This window comes from Vanessa cardui, chromosome 18 (assembly GCF_905220365.1).
Source record: "Vanessa cardui chromosome 18, ilVanCard2.1, whole genome shotgun sequence".
NCBI classification, from domain to species: Eukaryota; Metazoa; Arthropoda; class Insecta; order Lepidoptera; family Nymphalidae; genus Vanessa; species Vanessa cardui.
The window spans coordinates 8,541,064-8,563,016 of NC_061140.1; the positions used below are offsets into that span (position 1 = coordinate 8,541,064).

The 21,953-nt window shown below is 33.5% G+C and overlaps 1 protein-coding gene across 5 annotated transcripts in view; it reads left to right on the forward strand.

The window, feature by feature from the left end:
• Window positions 1-21,953, forward strand: part of LOC124537592 (protein dead ringer-like) — a 115,327-nt gene that overhangs the window by 25,710 nt on the left and 67,664 nt on the right. For 3 of the 5 annotated variants that reach the window (XM_047114465.1, XM_047114470.1, XM_047114467.1), the window contains exons 2-4: window positions 6,449-6,481; window positions 20,040-20,273; window positions 20,515-20,781. In XM_047114465.1, coding sequence (XP_046970421.1) covers window positions 6,449-6,481; window positions 20,040-20,273; window positions 20,515-20,781 — 534 coding nt within the window. The remainder of the gene's footprint in view (window positions 1-6,448; window positions 6,482-20,039; window positions 20,274-20,514; window positions 20,782-21,953) is intronic. The other 2 variants (XM_047114468.1, XM_047114469.1) reach the window with 2 other exon arrangements.

Genomic DNA, 21,953 nt, shown 5'->3' on the forward strand with positions numbered 1-21,953 from the left:
AGTTCTTTAGTATCCTGTAGTAGAATTAAAAAAACGATAATACAAAAACATTAGGTCAATTTGTTTTTAATTTATACAAAGTAATGTTAAGATGCTAATATATTTAAACACTGACGTTTTCAGAATCACACATACACATCTGTTTACATACATATGTGTATGTACCTATGTCTTAATTTCTCAACAAAGATTGTCTTAGTTGCGTTAGTAAAGTTCTAAGGTGTTGACAAAAAACTTTCAATAAATATATAATGCTGTATCGCCTTTGATTACAGACGTATTATAATTAGATATATTATAACAATGACAGCGATCCATGCATTGTGTAGATCAGTAGCAGGGACTCGTTCTAAGCGCCTCTATAAAGCTTCCAACCCATCACTCCCATGAAGCGAAGATATGTAACGCTATGTCATTTTCATTTATAAGGCTGAGACTGCTCCAAATAATGTGATAAAAGGCTGTAAAATAACGCAACTTGAAAATGGCTGTAAAATTAAGTGAAGCTTATTAAATACCATTGGGTATTATACTTATTACTAGTAGTCGACCTCGGCCTGGCCGTATTTTAGGGCGTATATTCCCACTGCTGAGCTAAAGGCCTCCTCTCCCTTTGAAGAGAAGGTTTTGAACATATTCCACCATCCTGTTCCAATGTTGGTTGGTGGAATACACATGTGGCAGAATTTCTATGAAATTAGTCACATGCAGGTTTCCTCACGATGTTTTCCTTCATCGCTGAGTACGAGATGAATTATAAAGACAAATTAAGCACATGAATCAGCGGTGCTTGCCTGTGTGTTGAACCTGCAATCATCGGTTAAGATGCACGTGTTCTAACCACTGTGCCATCCCGGCTCATTGAAGTATGGGTTAAGGAAAAAAGCTTATAGAATTAATTTACGTACGTGATAAAAATCTTAAATATTAGGGAAAATGTTGAAATAATCACATTACAATTTGTACAAAACGTGTCTATGTATTGGGAATTCCAATAATGAAGTACAAAGTATTAAAGTAAACGATGTATTTAGCGTTTCGAATTCATCTGAGAATAACGGAACGCTCATAAACTAGTCAAAGTTGTTTGACTCATTCATTTTATTCAATCGTTCAATTAAACGCGATGATGATTCAATTTTATTTTTTAAGAATCAGATGATATCATGATTTGACATCTGTACTTATTAGGAAGTTTGAAAATAGAATCTCATAAAATAAAATAATTTATTAACATAAGTATTGATAACATTAAATGCTTAAATATATACAAATATGAGCTAAGACTAGTTACTGTATAAATCTTGACTACGTGGTATTTTGGCATTATAAAATTGAATTATTCCAGTGTATATTTATAAGTCAAAAATAAAAATCAAACTATAATTTATTCAAATAGGCTTTTAAAAGCACTTTTGAATCGTCGTTTCTATATTAGAACTATATTAAGTGAAGCTACTACCTACTACCACCGCTTCGGAAATTAGATACTACCGAGAAGAACTGGCCAGAGATTAATCCATTTCAACATTTAAAAATAAAGTCATGTTTTTTAAATACAATTATATATGTATGTAGGTAACATAGCTTGGAACTCAACAATTATTAATTCCAAGCTTTTACCAGTCTCAACTTTATGTGTGACTGGATTCAACCCTAAAATGACTTTCAAGTTTGCGCTGCATTATACTTGCTGATACAACAACCGGTGGGGTCCTTACGACCTCTTGTGTTTGTAAATATCACAAAGTATAAATTCAGAGGGTTATGCTCGTATATAATTATGTAAATTAATATAAAATAATACAACTACATATATAGTGACGTGAAAATATGTATAAATACAAAGTTATAAGATTAATAACTTATGTATTTATATAATTTTGGAAGGGACATATATTCGAATCATTTTTGGTTCTGATTACATGTATGTACGTGATTAAGTATTTATGAAAAAAGGCATTGCTATAACTCTCTATAATTAATAGGAAATTGGGTTGGTGCATTTTTTTTTTGTAAATCTGTTATGATAACAATACACATAAATTCAATTTTAAAAATATTACATAATAATACCTAATTACAATCGAATCATATGTACCATTTAAAGAAACACCCGAATAAACGAGGCCCCCCATATCGGTTCGTCGAGGGCCTCCGGGTTACGGATCCTCCGCCCCCTCTGTTTGCCCTCTCGAATGTAAAGTTGTCACACAATTACTTTGTCTTGTGTGGTCTCGTAACTACAGTAGCCATTTGACCATTAAGGACTTCCTACCTACAGTATAGCAACTTGAAAACGATTTCTCTATGTCATTGTAATTTATTTGATGATGACGCAGATGTTAATCGTAAAAAAATTGTTTTTATTCTGGCAATACTGCATTTTTTTATGTATAATTGTCATTGTTGTAACATTAATAGCCTGTAAATATCCCACTGCTGGGTTAAGGCCTCCTCCGTGGGCTTGAATCATCAGTCAAGATGCAAGGGCTCTAACAACTGTGCCATCTCAGCTCATTTCAATTGTCACATGCTTTATGGAAACTATCGCGAAAGCGATGATAAACGCTATATGGTCATAACAAAAGAAAATCGAGGTTTTTACTCATCAGTAGATAAATAGGTGTCAGGCGATAGAACAGACAGAATAGAATAGACAGTTAATAATGATGGTAGCTTCACATACAACTGTCATGGTAGATTCGTTATTTGACATTTCAAAGACTCGTTTAAAAAATATAAAGCAAATTTTAATTATAAAATTAATCCATTTAATAATATTGGAGCTTTGTTGAATATTTCTAAATATTAGCATAGGTACTTTTATAGTAATTATGAGCGCAATAGGTTTTAATGTTTGAAGTAGGAAAATAATTAACGGTAACATTTCATTAAATTTGACTCTTAGAGTCCGTTTTATATCGTTTAATCAAGTTAAGATGTTGTAAGTTAAATAAGTTTAACAATATTCATGCTAATTTAAAAAAAAAAAACGTTAAAAAATAACTTGAATTGTTACTTAAATCCTCATAGTAAGCTATTACTATGAATTATATAGAATTTAGTTTCGAAAACACGAAACAATTTCGTATTATAAGTAATATTTGTTGAACAGTCGTTTAATATAATATCAATAACTTGTTTATCAATGTTTTAAAGCGTCGCAACGTGTGGCAAGCGATTCGTCGAAGTCACTAACTTGGAACATGTAGACCACGCCCCTTCCTGTGCCGGGTCCGCGAAATTTTATCAAAGCATTCGTTGATAAAAAAAGTTATAATACAATATTGTCATTTTTGTTACTCTAAAAAGGTTTTACTTGTATGTATTATATTTTGGAGCCTGGAATTAGTTTGGGCCTTATAAGCTATGTTTTTTTTTCAATTTTTATTATTTTTTTTTTTAATAAATATGAGACAACATCACGTACATCACTCTGATCCCAATGTAAGTAGCTGAAGCACTTGCGTTATGGAAATCAGAAGTAACGACGGTACCACAAACACCCAGACCCAAGACAACAATGGTAATGTACATCGACTCGGGCAGGAATCGAACCCGGGACCTCAGAGTGGCGTACCCATGAAAACCGGTGTACACACCACTCGACCATGGAGGTCGTCAAATTTATTAATTAATTATTTACTTTTTTCTGGTGAAACTATTGGTTTAGTAATTAATTTACGACAGTCGCAAAAACGATTCAATAGTTTAAAAAAGCCAGCTAAAAACCCTGATAACATTTTGCATTCGGGCAAGATGAACCTTAGTCACACTCAGTAGCATATTTGCAATAATATATTTTATAAATAAATAAGTATATATGTACAAATAAAGATACGAAGCACAAGTGATTCCTACCAATTCGATTCCAAGCTTGTTTATTTCAAAGTGCATTCCAGTGTTTTTTAAACAGTAGATTATTTGAACATTTAGATAAATATCATCTCGCAGGGAATCTATTAGCATCTTTTGGTCAAGGATTCTGGAAGGCTTTTTTTACGCTCATTTTGCGGATAAACGAGTCAAGTCAGAGTTAGCTGTATTGTTACTAATCAAATAAAATCAAAATAAACTTTATTTAAGTAGGCTTTTACAAGCACTTTTGAATCGTCATTTTACAATTAAGTGAAGCTACCACCGGTTCGGAAAGTAGATTTTACCGAGAAGAACCGGCAAGAAACTCAGTAGTTACTTTTTTTTTAACATTTAAATAGCTCCACGAGTTGATTTTCGTTAATTTTCTTAAAAACACATGAACAAATTACATTTTGGGGATAAGTATATGAAATATATTATATTACGTTTACACACTTAGCTAACATAGCCTTGTCATATGCATACTTAAAACTGTTAATTCGTCACTGTTTAGTTATAAGTATCTTTGTATGTTATGAAATTACCAGCTTTGCTTTATTTATAAAGAAACAAAGAAAAGTGAAATACACACATAATACATTATGTACACTACTGTAAATGTTAGAAATGCTTGTGAAGCTCAGTTGAGCATCATCATTATTATACGGGGTTATTGGTAATTCGACATATATATTCGTTAGGAGGTGATAATAAAAAGATTTTATTTGATACATTTTTTTTTAAAAGTTTTGAAGTTACATTTTTGACATATTTTGAAAAAAGCTAAAAAACGTGATAACTAAAATTTATTGCAAAATTAAAATTTATGCAAATAGTCACCCCTATTACCTCCTAACGGATATACGTCGAATTACCAATTACCCTGTATACAGGTACCTACATAAAAAATAATTGAATCTGTGTTAATGTAATAAATGCTTTTTAATTAATAAATTTAAAAATAAAAACCGAAATTATCAAATTATTCTCCGCATAGCAATTAAACCTGTTGACTGTTTAAATTAAATTACTGAACATAATTTATTAATGTCCACTACAAATATTGAATATAATTTCTTTAGTGACCTTAATTAAAGATAAATAAAATTTCCATTTCATTAAACGCGATTTGAATTCATTATTCATGTTTGAAGAATCACTTCAGATCAAGCAGCCATAACGTTTATATTAAATAACATTTCAAATTTGGAATGCGTTCTTATTTGAACCACAGACTAAAGGACAGCGTCTATCAAATTAAAGACGTGATTCTTTAACGCTACTAGATATACCTGTAAAGTGTACTAAGTGATATGGTGTTGTTCTAGGGGCTGACGCCGACCGTGTGTGGTCTTTTAAAAAATCACACAATTCAAAACAGCCAAAGTCACTTTATACATAATCATTTTCAACCGTAATCCGTTGGTGTTGAGTCCATTTTTAATTGATACGTTTTCGTTTGGACAGACTTTGGTTTCGTTTAAGTTTTTTTTAAGGAATAATAGCGAAAGTGTTAGTTCTGGTCTGCGTTTTTAAAACGGTTCCGAGTGCATTCGGATGCGGAATTATATTTACATCTGTAAATGCAAATTAGAATGAATTTGCAAATGTAAGATTCACGCCAGACGTTGCGTGGGTGAACCATTGTTCTTTGAAATACTGTTATGTCGCTGATATGTCTAATTACAGTATTACTCACTTTCATTGAAATTTATCTTAATATATCCTTAAAAAATGTTAAACATATGTTACTAATTTTAAAAGTAACATTTGACACACATTTTAGTAATATAATAATGACACAATTTTCTTAACTATCAAAATGATGACCGATGGCCATTAATAAGGTAATGACAGCCCAGTTTGACAGGTGGTTATCGCGCCATCTAGCGGAAACAGTGTGATCGGGAGGCGTGCGCTATACGTCAAAATATGAAGCCTTTGATTTAGTACCTCTTTCATCGAGAACTCCTTTGATTTATCAATAATTCGAAGCATGTGAGCTTGGTATTTTTAAGTACGATCTTACTTTCATGTCATACCATCTGAGATTATTCATTAATTATCGTGTTCGATGCGTATTTCGTATTATCTGATTTGGATGAGTAATTCTTTAATATCATACTGGGAATGTCGGAATAAAATATTATAATGTGTATTATGACGGCGTAATCGAACGGCTCGTGTTATTATTATGAGAGACCGATAAAAATATATTGAGATTGACATTCGTATTAAATTTATTACCTGTGGAGATTTAAATTATATTATTGTTTTCGAGTTTATCGAAATAAAATCAGAAATAATAAGATGATTTTTTTATATATTTATAGAATGAAAGAGTACAGTTAACATGTTTATTGTGTTGAAGTATTCAGGTAGTATTAGGAAATTAATAAAGGCGAATGCGAGTTAAGCTGCGATTGTTTGTAAATAAGATGCGCCCGCGCTGCGGGGTGCGGCTCTTTAATCGGAAACACGAAGAAAGTGTGACCATTTGTATCTTTTTATTTTTATAACATCATCACTGAGTTTAATTTTGTTTTGTTTAATACTATTAACTATAAATTACATCATTTTGTTACAGATTTGGAATTGCGGAATAACTTTGAAAAAAGAAGTAAGCAATTTTTTTTTGTAATTTTTTTTCTTATGTAGAATTTGATGAGCTAGGTAGATAAACTTAGATAATTATTAAATGCTTAGCTGACATATCTATTGTAGTATTTGTGTGTACCTACTTACCTTTAGATTAACCCTTCTTTAATAACATCTTACGTCAGAAGTTCAGTAAAAAATATCATGTCAGTAATCTAATGATAACATCTTAAATAAATCACAATAACAATTTAGATTCACGATGGAATTGTTATGATTTATTCAAACGTGGGTTGATGTGAATAAACCTATATATTAACATAATACAATGATGGTTGACAGATCGGTTAGATTCCATCAAACTATACTACGAACGTCCTACAACTTTATCTGACTTCTTAAAACGATTTTTATTGATTAATTTTAAGTTATGTTTTGTGAGAAACATTACATGTTATATAAAATACAATATAAGTAGGTATCAGTTACAAATATTTGTTATACAAATAGGGACTTCGTCTTATAGGTAAATAAATATAATATAGGTACCTATATAAAAAAAAAACAAAATTTAGATTTGACATTGCAAAATCTTTTTTCGTTTTTTTTGATACAATTATTTTGTGTAAGTTATTCATATAATTTACTTTAAATTATAAATGCGCACAATAGCATTTCTTCGTCTTATAAAATAAAAAAAATAAAATTTCCTTGTTCGACGGTTCGATACGTTACGGACAGACGAATGACACGTTCTTTTATATAAAAAGCACTGTCGTCAATATTAAACGAGTTTTTTTACGCCTTATTTAAATCGACGTGACGTTATTTGAACGCTATCGGGAAGGGTTCATATTGATTTTGCCTGTTTGTTTTGATGGGTGACTTTTCGAAGGCTAATGTAAAATATACTCTGTGGTTGTTTTTTTTTTAAAAGAAGTAAAACACACTCATTATGAGATAGCCCGTATGTTTTGAGTTACTTTGGTAATGATTTTGTAGTTTAATTTAAAATTACAAATAAGAATATTAAATACTTTTTTTTGAGTTTTATAAATAGGAAATATTACTAGTTATTTATTAAAAATCTGATATATTCTTAACGTTGACTAGAGTCTCGCTTAGATATAGTTAAACAATTTTTTTTTTTAATTTAGAAAGTCATTAATTGACACAGTATTTTATAAATGTTGCCAAATATAAGTAACGTGTTATAATATATATAATAAGTAAAAAATAAAATTATTATTATATTGATTATGGGTATTTTAAAATCTATATAACAAATTGGAAATAAAACAGTTATCTTACAGCTTTCTTCAGGAATAATAAAACGACGTCGAATTTGTCGATAACGTCGCGTAGTTTGACAAAGCCTTATGATTTTAACCTTGTGTTGAGCGGTATTAAAATATTAATCTAAAACAATACACTGTCCATGTCAAATGTCGAATCGATATCGGTCAGAAATATTCAAATTAAATTAATGATGTCGATTGTCGATACGCGACAATACATGCCTACCGGACCGACATCGATATGTGATTGATAACAGCTCTGCTCGTTCTTTGGGAAGGAAGATTTATAAACATTGCCAGCTACCCATCATTTAAATTTATGGCAAGGGTATTTATTATGACAATATTTTTATATAAAAAAAACAACTTAAATTTTTTAGATCTTTATTTATTTTACATATCAACTCGATTAAAGGTGGAATGCATTTTAAGCTAAATTAACAAAAGAAAGATGTACAAAGTAAATTTTGAAAAAATACAGATAATTTAAACTGTAACCTTCGTCTTTCAGTTAGGAAAAAAAAACAAAGAAGTTAATTTTATCGTCAGGTACAGTTACAAAGTGGTATCCGTTTCGTCAGGTGACCTATCTGCGGTTATGGCATTAGTTTCCTGGTCCAACGTTTACGAGCACCACAAACCCTCAGTAATTAAACTTCGGTGTAACCTTTAACGATACACCGCATACGCCATTGTCTCATGCGTTACGAAATAAACTACAATGTACATAGATAATTGTAAATATTACATATTTAGTAGCCATTCTAATTGCCTATAAACCCACATCAGTTATATACAGAATATAAGTATTTATATTTTACCGTTTGGACTATGATATGATTACTAGAGTTCTGTACGGTTGTTTTTATATAAGAAAAAAAGGAACCCTTAAGAGATCACTTTGTTGTTTGTCTGTCTGTCCGTTAAGATCCTTTAAAGGAGTGGAGATTAAAGTTGAAATTAATGTTAAATATTAAAGTCTGTGATCTCTTAGACTTGTGGAAATAACTAACCTCTAAGTTTACTTTTAAGGGAATCAAAATCTATAGTTCATTTATTGTTGAGCTAGTAAATAAATCATGAAATTTGCAAGACCTCATCTATTAATCAATATTTTGTAGGACAAGTAGATGAAGCTATTTCAAAACTGGGAATTTGTTATATAGGTGTATTTGTGCAGTGGTACGGAACCCTCAGTGCGAGACAACGTGTTACACTTAGCCAGTTATTTTTATTTACACACAACGGTGACAATGTTTTATATAAATGAAAGCAATAATTACTGATTTTTAAATAGTTACCGTCATATCAACAATTTATAAAAAAGCACATTTGCCCAAATGTTCTATAGCTTATACATCCTTATAAAAGAAAATGATTGAAGGTTTACCTCCAGGCAATCACCATTGAATTAATATGTCCTTGATTCGAGTTTAAAACAAAATAAGATGTTAATCACACTTGTATCCACCAAATACATTTGGAGCCGCGTGGTGTTGTAATCTTCAAACCTTCTCTAATGGAGAGTGAGGAGGCCTTAGACTGACAGTGTGATGTTAACAGGCTTTAACAGATAGTATTTAATTTAATGTATTCAGTGATCAAGTTATTAAATGATTAGATTGGGAAATAGCCTTTCAAAATACTAGGAAAATTATAGGCAAGGATAAAAGAAATACCATTGAAAATCAGAGATATCTAAATACCTACGTCATAATTGCTTTGTATAGGGAAGTGACACGAGGATAATGCTTAATAAGGTGATTTATTCAAATACTCTCCCACACCACATCCGTTCGAAATCATTATTGATCCACAGATAATTAAATAAAGTCATTCAAAATGTTAACTTTTTTTTCGACATACAATTTTATCATCGAGCAAACTTCCTTATTCCTCTAAAAGTCGCGACGTATTCGCGGATTTGCGATTTGTACCTTCGCAGTGACTCAGCTCAAATAAACGAGAATCACAAAGGCTTTTTATATGCAATGATGGTTGTTTACAGTTTACGGAACTGACTAATGTAAACAAAAGCGATCCTTGGCGTTTACATGACAAATTCACGTTTTACAAAATATTAATGGCATGTGTCATTTGATCGCTCAGAGTGATCGGAAAGAGCTCAATACGTGTATTTATGTAAGCAAAGTTACGTTTTAGTTTGAGCATCCACTTAGCGCGACGCCACGCATCGACTTCGAAGGAATACGACATGTTACATTTTAAAAGATTCTTCGAAGTGTCACCCCGTCGGCGGAGCGGGCGCGCCTACACATAGCACGCAATAAAACCAATCGATTATTACCTATTTGTGTGAAAAGCGGAAGGAATAGGGCCAGTGAAGCATTGAGGTGTGTTAGAGGCACGAGCCGCGTCCGCCGGCGACGCTCGTGAGAAACGTCAATATTTAAACGCCTCGCGTTGCTACGCTTCGAAATTGTCTCAACGATTTCGATATTTTCCAATGTCAAATATTGTGTTAATAGCCCTGCGGACCGATGTTCCTGCGCACTCTATTAATTGCTCATCGATGTTGTCGTCGTCTTGCGTCACACGTACGACTATGCAAGCACAGATTTATCTCGATTCTAATTCGAAATAACTCGTTTTTATTTGCGCTTTCTATGCATAAATAAATATATATTAAGGTATATTAACGCCGCGCTATCTGGCACGCGTCAATCAAACGATGTACATGAAACTCACTGATTTGTTACTCCGCCATTTTGAATCATTTACAATAGCGTCCGCCATTTTGGTGACAATAATTAACAGATAGGTATCTTTGACCGACCGCTTTCTAGTTTTTGTTTTCCAAAATAATTATCATCACAATAAGCGACACGATCTCTTTTTACTTACCGCTGTTGCGGTATTTTGAATAAAATTAAGTGATCGAATTCAATGTGTCGGTTTATTTCAAGTGACATCTATTACAAATTGTCGAACGAATTGTGTTTAAGTCGCCTCATTAAGTGGGTTTCAAATCGGAATAATTAAAAATATACCTCATAGAAGAAGTACCTTTAATGTCTTTGTTTCGTAGCAAAGCTAGTGAACGCAAAGAAGTGAATATTTCGTTTGTACGTAATCGACGCTGAAAATATTTTAGCGAGTATTTGAAGCGTTAAACAGCTGTTAGGCATGAGTTAGCGGCGCGCTGCGTCCAGTGCGCTGTGATGTGTGCCGGTGACGGCGCGGCGTCACGCCGTCAATGGGTCAGGTTATTTACCTCTCCTTATCACCTTTTGTTTTGCTCAAACACTTGGCTCATTTTGAACAGTTGTAGTAGCTTCCTGGCTTGTCTATACGACGTTGACGGATAGATTTACAGATTGCGTCGTTACTTAAATGTAACTAAATCGGTTTAATTTAGAAGATATTTTCTCGTTACAAAAAAAGTAATCGTACAAAAAGTGTTAGATGGAATGTTTAAACAAGATATCACTGAAGATCGAACAGTGAAGGACAACGGTGAAATAGAAGGAGCCGAGCTATTCGAAGGGATAGCTAACAATAAAAGCATCGGAGGCCGATCGGCGATACAAGTCCTTGTGTCCACATTAGCATCTCGAGGCAGGAGTGTGTGCAAACAGCGAGGGTCATCTGATGAAATGTTCAAAGGCTTTTAGTTCCCGAGAATTATTAAATGAAGCCCCAGGATCGTAATGTAAACATCGTGTGTTTGTCGAGCCAAGAACCTGTTGCTTTGTCGACGGTTTGATGCGTGCCTCGACTTATTGGCGGTTATTTTATGTGCGCTAATGTTAATGTTACTGCAGCAGTTAATACCGCAACATTGTGACGCTCGGGAACTATCCCCTCTATGATATCGTTTTGTTCTCGTCTTTGTTCACTTTTATACAGTTTTATGATGACTGTTTTTGTTAACATTCAAATAAGATTCATAAAAGTATCTCACGGAATATTAAGTCGTTCAAGCTTTTATAGTATTTCCTATAGATGTGAACGATTGTGCCACAGAATGAGTAAGTTTATTAGTTAAATAAGCATCTTGTACAATCAACGGTTCCCTCGTCGCTTACGCAAACCTTAAGGCAGATTTCCCTACACCGTCAACAATACATTGCACAAATGAATGTCGCAATAGGTTCGTGAAACGCCAGATAAGTGTGGATATCTAGACAAATACGTGGTTCGGTCTAGGTAAATATGCAGGTAGCCGGGATCCTGGTGCTAACTCTGCTAATGTGTGGACAAAGCTGGTCGTGACGGATACCGCTAATAAATGTTCCAGGGATTGTGGATGCGCGAACGCATACATCACGTAGCCTTCGGGAACGTGCACTTTTATTTTGTTTCTGTTCGAATTTTGAATGCATTTTAATGTCATCAGGCAAATATAACATTTCTATTCTACATGTAGTGTATATTCAAAGAAATTCAACAAATCAAATATAAAGAGATACTGCTCTTCATACATGTGTGATTAACACGAATAGTTTATACATTTTAAATCACGCTTTCGCACTGGTATATATTCGACGATATTAACAACTTAATGTTCAATATTTTATTACTGGTGTATTTGCTTTGAATATCAAACAAGCTGAGCGTACACGACATCTTTCATTACAAGTTTCTATTTGATTACGGCTCATAAAAGCTGCTCGCGTAGAGACGATTACGATTTCTATAACAAATATAACTCGGTATATATCGTACGAAGACACAGCGATTTCACTGAAAGCTCTATCTTTAAATAATGTTAACAATATCGTTTCGGATTAGGATTCAATATTCGTCGTAAAACAAATTTATGGCCGGTAAAGATTACGTCCAACGTTCGGTAACTTTAACATAAAGTAGCACTTTTCTAAGTATGGCTCATTCATTGCTATCTTTCAAAAAATTTATGATATTCTAATATGGTGCTCATGTGTTACATGATTGGGTGTAAAGTCCTTTGCATTGGTTTGATGAAGGCGTTAATCAATGGTGTGTCCTTCTGTTTGTATCGCGGCTAGTATTGGTTCGGGAATCTTCTGAGAATGCTGTTGAGTTCATACATTATTTGTTTAAACAATAAGCGAGTCCGTTTTTAATGGTTCCGATCGATAAATTCCTTTACTTTTCATATCGTTGCTTCGAAAATGGTGATGTTTTTAAATCTGTCAATATAATAGTATCCCACCTTATGTAAATTATAACAAAGTTAAATAAATTCACTGCTGGGGTAAGGTCTTCTGCTTTGGAGGAGAATTTTCGAACTTTTTTTCCATTTCTCCAGTGAGAGTTGGTAGATACCCAGAACAGGTTGACTTTCGGAGACCTTCGACTACGAGATTGAACACAAAATTTTCGGTGAAGATTCAAGTGTTCTATTGGCGTGTACTATTGGGCTATATTATGAGTCGAGATGGCCCAGTGGTTAGAACGCGTGCATCTTAACCGATGATTGTGGGTTCAAACCCAGGCAAGCACCGCTGATTCATGTGCTTAATTTGACTTTATAATTCATCTCGTGCTCAGCGCTGAAGGAAAACATCGTGAGGAAACCTGCATGTGAAAAAATTCATAGAAATTCTGCCACGTGTGTATTCCACCAACCCGCATTGGAACAACGTGGTGGAATATGTTCCAAACCTTCTCCTCAAAGGGAGAGGAGGCCTTTAGCCCCGCAGTGGGAATTTACAGGCTGATGTTGATTGGGCAATATTGGCTGATGCAACTAACTATTACTATTAAATAAAACAAAAACAGATATGAACAATTCGCTCTACATTATTACAAAATATCTTTGTAAATGATTTCCAATGAAAAGCAGTTACAATAGAAAATCATCCCGACCCTAAGGGCAGTTAGCTCCGAGCTGAGATAAATATTACGACGTACGAAGTGTTAAGTTATAGTAAAATTCCGGTCACTTTTATTGACATGTACAATACAATATCGCATATAGACGAGTCTTTTATCGGAGTACAGTTAGAGTTTTATTATAAAATCACGCGACAGATTTCGACAAGCGCTACTAAATCTGTTTGAGTTGGAATTAGCGCAATGCTAACTCTATCCTACTTAACGATGCTTGCAACTGTTTATTCTACTCGACGATAATAATATAATCATATTTCAGGGCAGCTATTTACCTACGCACCTAACGCTGATTTCGTATTACCGAAATCGTCTTACGTTTATTGATAAAGCGTTTAAATCAAATTGCGGTCAAGATGAAAGAAAAAATAAACGAGGAATTCGGTAGCAGTCGTGAACCATGAGAAAGTGGTATTATATCTCGAGTTACTTATAGGGATACATTTATCGATATGGATTTGGAGGGTTCTGTAGGAATTGATGGAGTTTTAATACAAGCTATTGATGATTTCAGGAACACTTGTTTCGTATAGGTGTTTTGGTTAGATTATGAAATATTTAAATAAAAATCTTTGGCAGTGAATTGAATGTGTTGATTAACAATAAATATGGTAGTTAGTCAAAAGTTTTGCAAGGGAAATAAAAATATTGAAATCGGATTCGACCGAAAGTACCCTAAAACGGAGCGTTGCGCGAAGCTTGCGTGTCGGTCCGGAGCGTTTATCCGAACGAAACATTTCACCGATAATAACTCCACACAATATAATAATGCGAATAATAAATAAAAATGGAAATAAAATAATAATTTTAATGCCGTAATTGAGGCCGCGGGCTGGCGGCGACCGCGTTCATTTCGAACGATCTGATTACCTACAGTTTTGTTATATTGATTCCGATGGAACTTAAAGTACTCGGTTATCGACTCGGGACTGGTTCGCCGAGCTCATTACAGTCGGTTCGCGTGAAATGGATCCGCAATGCCTTGTTTTCTTATATAAACGCGCCATTTATACCTAGCCTTGGGAGCTTAATGCGAGGTTTGTCATCGATGTGCTGTGCAGCCAGCTTCTCGGAAAGGGGAATGTTAAATTAAATGTATTATCTGGTGAAACTAGAGTCGACTAGAGACTAGAAACTTTTAAATGATTTGTCATTTATTGCGAAGGTTCGTAGGAAGTGTTAGTTAGTTATAGTAGTAGCTCTCCCAAATTATCAATATTTATTTCTAATGTGAATATGATCTTTACACGAACGTAATAACTTGTAATATCATATAACCTAATAGATTCGTCGATTTGACACGTCGATTTACATGCACTTGCTTTCTCGGGTTGAACTGATGCGAGAATCTATAGCGACGATTGGCGCGATATGGAGCTATTTCTATTGGTTGTATAAATAGGCAGTAATCGGTTGTATTGAATTTGCCGATGCTACATCTAAGTTGTGTTGTACTATACCTATGTTACAAAGACGTGTCACTATTATATGCCCTATATGATATTATGTTTAACATTACTCATTCTTAATAATAATTATTAATTCGTATGAACTTACGTCAACTAAAATCTACAATGTATAAACTGATCAAAATTCAGCGTTTTTAGAACATCAGATAGATATTTGATAAGGTCTTTCAACAACTATTGATATAGAAGTTACTAGTACTTTTATAATGAATATCTACGAACGTAATAAATATGAAAGTGACAATACTTATTAGTCATTTTAATTCCAGTCAATTGAACTTACTTATGAAATCAAAAAATACCTGACTATGATAGAATCTTAGTGGTATTAAATTTCAATTTTTGATTATTTAAATATATTCAATACCAAAATATCAATAGCTAGGATGCGAACGTTTCTTCAACTAAACTGATCGTCAATTTTTGACACCACGAGAAGTTACAGCGCGATAAACTACTGTCTAAAGCGAGACATCAATCCCCTGCAAATTAATTGATATGTTCAAGTTTTCAGTTACTTTTCACTTAGTGCAAGGTTTTGTGCAAGCCCGTTTGGTAGGTATCACCAACTCATCATATAATCTACCAGCAGACAGTAATACTCAGTGTTATGTTCCTGTTTAAAGGATGAGTGAGTCAGTATAACTACAGATATAAGGGACGTATCATCTCTGTTACGAAGTGGTAACGCATTAGCGATCTTAGAAATGGTTACATTTCTTAGCTAATTATCTATGGGCGGTGGTGACAACTTATCTATAAAATAAAAACAAAAAAGAAATACTTTTCGTATTTTAATGGCTGGCAATAAAGTATATTATTTCGTTGTATTTGCGACAATTTAAAGCATCGTTATACATCGCTTCGGGTGTTTTCGGAGTCAACCATCTGTTATCGATGTCGTTATCATATTATATATGTACGTATGTTTGTGAAATAATTTTCAAAAGTTAACGCCTCAGGCAGACAGCGAACCACAAAGAATTAACTTTATTCGCTAAATAACTTTGTGTGCACATAAATTTGAACATTTTTGTGAAATTTTAATACAATATTTCTTAATTGACTGATGATCTGCGTAGGTTATATATATTTTTGTAATGATTTGTATATTTCATCGAACTACAAGTTTCGCGTTACACAAATTTTGAAATCTTTTTTATTTTTGTAATGTGTACAAAAAATAGTTAAATAAAAAGAGTGCAGAAATTAGACACAGAATCATCATACATAGGAAGATTCTGTACCCGTAGTACTTATAACTTATTTATTTATTGATTAAAAGCGTCATTGAAATCTCTAATAATGTTTGACTATTCGAACTGACGGCCTGACTGCGTTTTAGGTTTGTTAATTATATTTAGTCTTACTAAAAGACTTAAAGTAATATTTTTTTTGGTTTCCCTAGAATAATTTATGTTCTGTATTGTTAATAATTTTATAAATATAACTAAATGTGTTCATTCTATAAAACAAAGTTCCCCGACCGCTTCTGTCTGTATGTTCGCGATACGTGCAAAACTACTGGACTGATTTTTATAGGGTTTTCACTAATAGACTAAGTGTTCCTTAAAGGAAGGTTTAGATGTATAATTTATTTAGGTATTTGTGTGAATAAGTTGAAATAGAACGAAAATTGTTAAACATGTCGAAGAAAAGAAACAACAAAATATACAAAAAAAATCTTATGTCCACTCGTGCGAAGCTGAGACGGGTAGCTAGTGCATTTATAATACATTTTTTAAATTGTCTAATAGCGTCACATCGGTAGTGATATAGGTACTATGAATGAGTGTAATTTAAAACATTTGAATATTAATTAATCCCGTGCGAAATCAGAGCGAGAAGCTAGTATGTACATAAACTAAAATAATTGCGGATGGAAAACCTAAACATTGTACGTTATTGAAGTATCAATTAAAATGTGTTTAGAATTACTTGTACGTGAATATTTGCGGGCGATTATTAGCCAAGTGACCCGATTGCTGTGTTAACATAGTACGTTATTCAATACGCAAGTAATTTCGATACAAGGTATCGATTAACACTACAATTATGTAAACCATTAAGGAATTATTTGTATTCGTGCACTTAGTTCTACCTCATTTGGAAATTGAGATCTTTTGTAAAAGAGTCTAGAGAAGAAAACTTTATTTGCAATGATTTACTATTTATTAAAGCTGAAACTTCAGTTTAGTTATAATTGAAAATAAATATCTTTTAAATGGAGCATCTTCACCGATGGTTGTGGGTTCAAACCCAGACAAGTATAGTATAACTGAATTTTCATGAGCATTTGTCTTTTCAACCGACTTCCAAAAGGAGGAGGTTATCAATTCGTCTGTATTTTTTTTTTTTTTTTTTTTTTTTTTTTTTTTTTTTTTTTTTTTTTTTTTTTTTTAATGTTTGTTACCTCATAACTTTTCACTGGGTGGACCGATTTTGATAATTTTTTTTTGTTTGAAAGGTAGTGCTTCCCGTGGGGTCCCATTTTTTTTTAATTTTTTTCCGATGATGGTATCCATATGAAAACGACATAAGTCTTAAATTTGCATTATGTATATGCGCGACAAATCGGTGAATAACTGAAAATCACGTTAACCAATTTTGATAATTCTTTTTTTATTATAAAATATATACTTCAAGGGTAATTTGGTGAAAGTTTGGTAAGGTTCTGAGCACAGGATCCATGACAAAGTAACGGAACGGAAGGGAACGGAACAATTCTGAGGAGCACGTTAGCGATACTCAGTCGAATCTTTTATTTATAGGTTATTTGGATATTTGAGTCACCTTCCGTAATGTGGTTATGTTTACGTAATTATCATAGTCGAATATTATAATCAACTAGCTACCCACCCCGGCTTCGCACGGGTGCAATACTGATACTAAATATACTACAGAATTTGTGTATTTACGACATCACATCGCAAAATTCTAAAATTATCAGTGTTTCTTTACTATATTGTTCATGTATTATATACACAAACCTTCCCCTTGAATCACACTATCTTTTAAAAAAAACCGCATCAAAATCCGTTGCGTAGATTTAAAGATATAGGGACAGAGAAAGCGACTTTGTTTTATACTATGTAGTGATGGAACTCCTATACGGCGCGCAGTTAGGGTGCGATATGGGGCAGAATTTCTTACTATCTTTAATCAAATTTTGTGTATGTGATGTGATGTTATATGATGTACGAAATATAGTTGGTCTTTTTCAAAGTTTTTTTGCTGAGTTCGATTACAGCTCTTTCGAGGGATCCTTGTAGTTTACGCCGCGTGACGTATTAAATCCGCATTTTCGAAAGTCTATTTTTGCTTTATTCGCAAGTTTCCTTTAAAATTGTCCTCGAAGTAGTTTCTGACTCATATAAACGGAACGCTTAATCTATCCATATTAAAAAAAAAATAGTTAGTCAACATCAGCTTCACTTAAAATCAAAAAATAAATAAAAATTTTAACAAAAAGAAAAACCGACTTCAAACAAAACACTATTTTAAAACAAATGAATATGCACGAAAAAGTAATAAAAATAATTGCGTATTCAACATATTTTTTAGAGTCTTCCTAAGTTAAATGAAATGAAAAATATTAGACTACTTAAAAGTCGATTAACGATTATATCATGTAGTTATAATTATTGTTATATTTGGAGTCGGTGTCAGCCAATAAAACCCTACAGTATATCTATCAAAAAACAATACGAGAATACTTTAACAAATATGTTTTTTACAAATTACCTTTTACACAATAATATACTGGATCAATCAAGGGGCTCGTATCGCTTCTTTCTTTTGATTTTTGGGGCAAGGGCACCGTGGCTGACACCGGCTCCAAATATAACAATAATTATAACTACATGATATAATCGTTAATCGACTTTTAAGTAGTCTAATATTTTTCATTTCATTTAACTTAGGAAGACTCTAAAAAATATGTTGAATACGCAATTATTTTTATTACTTTTTCGTGCATATTCATTTGTTTTAAAATAGTGTTTTGTTTGAAGTCGGTTTTTCTTTTTGTTAAAATTTTTATTTATTAATTCATTTCGTACTCGGTACTTAAGAAAAATATCGTGTGGAATGCATATGTCTAATTTCATTGTCATTCTGCCACGAGTGTCAAACCTCCCAATCCTCAATGTCAAACAAAATTAACTCGCATTGGAGCACCGTGATGGAAAATGCTCAAAGGGGGAGAAGGTGGGCCTTATCGCAGCGGGAAATTGAGAGGTGGTTACTATGATATTTATGCCTTCGTTGTCATAGAGTAGCGAATATTAGCTGGCAGTGTTACTTAGCATAGCGATTTATCTGAGCCAAAGTTTAGAATCGTAGTTCAATTTAGTGCTTTAAAAATCTCGCAAAAACCTCAAATCAGTTCGTCCCATTCGCTTGTATTATTTACGGCGTTTAAGAAAAAAAACTTTTGTGTAAATACCTTAATACATTGCGGGTGTCTCGCTATAATTCTGCAATTTAACGATCTCGAGTTGGACACACGCAACAGAACATACAGGAGGGACAGTTAATGAGTCGGGCGAATTTTTCCTTTTCATATATAATCGCCTGACGCCTCGCGACATTTATGCATAATTGCTGGTCCAGCCGACTAGTTCACAGGACACCTGCTCCTTGCTCATTTAAAAATACGCCAATTACTAAGCCCAGCACCGTAGACGCTTAGATATGAATGGAAAAATCTGTAGCCGGTGTTCAAGATACATAATGATACACTTGAACTAACTAAAAAACTTGAGCGATACTATTTCTCCATTGAAGTCATTATTTACTGAACATTTTCTGATACATTGTTTTTGATACATGCTTTTTCTAGTCGCAACACTGAATTACACATAGAATTTCAGATTTGTATTTTGTTGTATCATGTTTGTACTTTATCGTTACAATGTTACCATTTAATGATAATAAGGTTGCTGGGTTTCTAATTATATAATTTCTTTCACAGTCTGCGCGGTCTGAAGGCGATTCCTCCGGAGACCAGTCTTGTGATAGTTCAGACGAGGGTGTGGGGCGAGACGTTCCAACAAACCACCAGCCTCAACACCAACCAATGCATCAGCCCCACCAACCACACCACAATATGAGCCATCACGGGTCTCTGGGCCATCAGATAAACAACCACCAAATCAACCATACCCACCAGAGGAACTCGCCACGGCCGCTCGAAAGGGAGCTGAAAGTAAGGCTTTATAAAAAACAAGAATTTGTTCTAACTTAAATAATATCTAATTTAAAATGTTTGTACTTGAAATACTCACATTAAAATATATTTAAATGTTTATTAAGCAGAATACTAAAGTAACTCTTGCCACTGTTTAAGTTTTAAAAAAATATCATTAAAGCTGACAAATATTGTCACATTTAAGTTAAAAATAGAACATAAAATATGTCAAACATAACTCAAAAATTTATTCTTCCAGGTACGTGATGACTTCGAATCTCTCAAGACTTCGTTGCACCCACATCTGTCTTCTCTGGCTTCACTGGCACAAGGAGCGCCATTGTCCACTCCAAGTAGCGTGTTCGCTCTCGCTGGTGGCGGAGGAAATTTCCCCTATGCTCCACCAGCGTTCCTCGCCCCCGCTCCTCCACCGCCCGCCCAACCAGCAGGATCCGCCTCGTCCTCGTCATCAGAGGGAAGTGCTGCTGGATGGAGCTTTGAAGAACAATATAAGCAGGTCCGTCAGGTATGTAGAGGTTTTGTCTTTTATTTTTAAATGTAATAAAACTCCAATTACAGTTCAAAAAAGATTGACAATAGGTCATACTTCGGTAGAGGGATTAGCAAATCTCGTAATAGCTAAACGACACCTGTCAATTTACATAGGGAATAGTAAATATTTACCCTTCAACAACGTAATCGCCGTAAACTGTTGGACCCTCCGACAACCCTTTAATTCGTTATTCATAACTTCCATCACAACATGCGTCGGTATATCCAATAATCGCTTTCTTTATTCGTCGGTACACCCCGACACAACCCGTTTCTTTGTTACATATTTCATTGGTTTCGTACAAACGAGGGGTCATTCATTCCGTTCGGATTGAGAAATAATAATTTTCTGTCACCCATTTAAGGGTTAACGAGAATAGTCAAGGGTTTGTTGAGATGTGTTTATTGAACAATGTTAATGTATTGGTCGAATGAAAAATAGGTTGAACGAGTTATTCAATTCATTGATTGCAGATTTAAGTCTAAAATTTTGGTACAAATTGTTAGTAAAACAATTAATTTTGGTATGTAAATTTATTTAATTTAATAAATACGCTAAATAATATGTAATAAAAGTATTCGTTGCATGCGATCGCATAAAACAAATAGTCCCCATTCGAATATGAAATGGTTAATTTTCAAAGATTCTGTCAGGATAATAAGTGAGGAATCAGAGGTTACAACAAGAGCTTCCACCTTATATGATTGTCAGTCAAAACATTTAGCATTGACTGTCAGAAATAATTTAATCGTATTATTGTTTTCACTACGTGGGCGTCGTTAACGAGCCGTTAAGTCTTTTATCATTGGAAGAAAGAAATAAAATTATCGGCATTCATTGATCACGCTTGCATTACCTTGTTACACGACGATTAACGGTAAGAATATGTAAAACGTGTGTTTAAGACGTGCTGGATAAGGACTACCATTCATTATCAGACAGTTCTCCGAAGCTCGTTTGCTTTTTTAAAAAGACGAAGAAGATTCCGTAATTTGCGTATTATGCAATTATTTCGAAAACAATTATATGTAGGTATAATTGAATATTTCTCGAAAATTAGACGACATATCTGATCTATAGGGCTCGGCGTGTATTGCAAACCCGTAGCAAGCACTGCCTACAGTTGTTGTAGGTTTTACGAAATT